Here is a 3,164-nt window from a genome sequence, read left to right as displayed (position 1 = left end):
TTAAAAGTTCACTGTTACTCTTAGTTTTTTAACTGTAACTTTACCTTTCACGTAATTATGTTTGAGTGAACAAATAACTGCAGTCGTGACACCTATAAGTAAAAATAATGAGACTTTTATAACTGTTTGCAAGCATGTGAGAAAAAGGAAGCAGCTCTCCAAATGCAAATACGTTCTTCAAAGCAGAAAGCATTTTTGTCTTTGTCTTTGTCTTTCAATGGGCATTTTCATGCTTCAGGTTTGTACCTTTGATCACATATGCTGGTGTATGACATTATAACCGAAGATAAATCACTGAAATACAACAATTGCACTCTCCCTCTGAAAACAGCAAGGTTTGCTGTTTGCTAAAATTTATTGTGAAACATTTACAAATTGTAGTTTGTGGATCAAAATCACTCACAACCTCAACTTGATCTCAAGTTAATTTTACCATTAAAATTACTGCATAAAAGCCAATTTAAAAGAATTAAAAAAAAAAAAACACCTGAAAGGCCTGTTTTAAAGTTATCTACTGTCCAGCCCAACATGCCTTGCATTGCAAAGGCAATTATTTAAGTATATGATCAAATCTTTGTTTAATGTATTTATTATTTTTAGCATATAAAATACAATCAGATAAAAGTGAAACAGATATTAGTACATAAAACGTCATACTTCTCACTTGTGTCCACAAAAACAAACGCAAATGAAAGTATATTACTAGACAAGTAGCAATATTGCAGTCATTTTGCAGATGTTTGTCAGAATTATGGTGGTTGTCTTAAAAATGTTTCTACATATATGACTTCTATTTTGTTTTTTATTGTTTTAACTTCTTAAAGATGTCACAGCACATTATACACCTGCTGCTAAAAGCTTAAAAAAACAGCATGCAAAATTCTTCATTGAGTATCCAGATGAATCATGATGTGATTTTAACTCTTTAGCTTTGATGTTTCATTTTCTCTTGTGTCACAGTGACATTTATAGTTGGGCAACCATTAGTTAGCCGTAGCTCCGAGTTTCCTAAAGTGAAGAAGTCCCACAAAAAGCAGCAGCAGAGCCACCATCATCAGAGTGAAGACATTTCGTAAGATGAGGTAAATATGACAGCTGGGCTCTGAGGAGTGGTCTGTTACAGTCGCTGTGTGATGGGATGCAGAGATGATAGAAATTACTTTGTGAGACACAGTGAACTTTCAATGTGTTAAATGCATTTTGTATAACAGTTTGGAAACAATATTCAATACACTGTTGCTGAATTGACTGACTGATTGAATATGACTGTCTCTGCTCTGGTTAAATATCCCAAAAGGTTGATTGTGTTCATCTGGACGTAGCGTTTTAAATGGGAGAAATGTTTTGTCACTCATCCAAGTGACTTCTTTCTTCTTCTGGCTAATTATGTACTATCCTCATTTTTAATATATCATATATGATATATATGACATATGATTATTTAAACAAAAGACTAATCTAGTTAAGGTGGCAGAGACAGCTAAAATCCCAGACTTATTGCTTTACAAGAGTCGTACATTAACCTTATAGTTAAAATCACAGAATCTGAGACCATCTTTAAAATATAGTCCGTGTAAATGTTTACTGTCCGCTTACATTTTTTGCACTATATAGCAATTGTTAATCAAATGTAATTATGCAGATTTTGTCACATGAATAAAAATGAATGGTTACAAAATACAATTTGACATCAGTGAACCAAGATTTTCATCCGTTTAAAGATAAATTGTTGGTAACATGGTTTTTACCATGAGTTTGTCTGACAGCATCTATAGATCTTGAATTTTTACTGTATTGATGGAATTTTTGTGTCATGTGGACATTAAACATTGCTGTTTGTCACCTGTGACACTGAGCCAGCTCTCCGGTGACTGTCCACCTCCTGAGATGTTGCACTTGTAAAGTCCCTCATCTGACTTTGAAACTCTGTGGATTATCATGTCTCCTGTGGAGCTACTGTGAACATGAGCTCCATCTTTATAAAAATTAGAGGTGAAGTTGGAGGAAGCAGTTTTGTTTCTGCAGCGAAGAGTCACAGCTTCACCCTGCATCACAGGAACAGCAGGACTCTCCAGGACCACAGATCCAGCTGAATGACAAGAATCTGAGATTTAGTTGCTGTGAAATTTATTTAAACTAAGTTTGAAACAAAATGTTGTCCCGGTGCAAACTTACCAGTAACAGTAATGTTGATGCTGTCGCTTCTGTTTGCTCCTTTAGTCTCACACCAGCGCTCTCCACTGTCGTCTGGATACACACTTTTTATTATGCACAATGATCCTGCTTTTCCCTGGTTGTTGTGACTGCATGAGTTTATTTTCCCTTTGGAATTATGCACAACTTCCCAATAAACAGCATCCTCACAGTAAAATATCACTGATTCATATTCGAAAAACTGCAATCTGTTTGGAACGATACGAAGAGAAACCGCATCTGAGAAAAAGAAAAAAAAGAAAGTTTCAGACTTGTAATAAAAGTACTGTTTGTTAAACAATGAAAAAACATCACTTGAGCAAAATTACATGTTCACTAAAAATACTTTTTTTTCCTACTATTCATACATTCATACGTTGTCTGCTCCGACAAACACAAAACCATGAACAGTGTTCAGATCAATGAGGAAACTTATGACACTCACCAACTTTTTGATCATGTGCACACAGCAGGATCATGAGAGTCATCACTGAAGAGACCAAAGAGCCACAGGTTACAAATATTCTGTTGAGTCCTACAGCTGCTGATAAATGTATTTTAACATCTTATAAGTTGTACAACAAATTTGTAAAGACAAATTAATTATTAAATCTCTGGCATTTAATAATTACTATTAGTTAATGATGGCTATAATGATTAATAAATAAGCTGAAGCTCATTTTTCATGTGGAAATAGACACTTACACAGTCTGATGCACGGAGCTGTGACATCCATGATGCTGTGCTGCTGACTGTGTGGACAACTGACAGTGAGCATGGGGGGTTCTACTGTGTGGTTTCTTTCTGCAGCTAAAGCGATGCTAAACAAAACTAGTTTTCAAAGAAGCTGCATTGCATTCAAGTTACCCACAGATCAGGACTGATGCTTTCAGTGCAACTTGCAAGTTGCACTGAAAGCATCAGTCTGTATTTTTATACATACTTTGATGTAGTAGCATGTTAACATACAT

General features: G+C 35.1%; 1 protein-coding gene across 1 annotated transcript; it reads right to left on the bottom strand.

Moving 5' to 3' along the window:
• Positions 1–206: 206 nt before the first annotated feature.
• Positions 207–2,711, bottom strand: LOC106632672 (low affinity immunoglobulin gamma Fc region receptor II). Its single transcript, XM_014331018.2, has 4 exons — positions 2,639–2,711; positions 2,176–2,433; positions 1,844–2,089; positions 207–1,126 (listed from the first exon to the last, which is right to left on the bottom strand). Exons 1-4 carry the CDS (start codon positions 2,679–2,681, stop codon positions 984–986), a joined length of 690 nt encoding a protein of 229 aa, XP_014186504.2. The 5' UTR covers positions 2,682–2,711; the 3' UTR covers positions 207–983.
• Positions 2,712–3,164: the final 453 nt, after the last annotated feature.

Source organism: Haplochromis burtoni, unplaced genomic scaffold (assembly GCF_018398535.1).
Source record: "Haplochromis burtoni strain Fernald_Lab_line unplaced genomic scaffold, NCSU_Asbu1 Contig_1309, whole genome shotgun sequence".
NCBI lineage: Eukaryota > Metazoa > Chordata > Actinopteri > Cichliformes > Cichlidae > Haplochromis > Haplochromis burtoni.
This window is presented reverse-complemented; position numbering and strand designations above follow the sequence as displayed.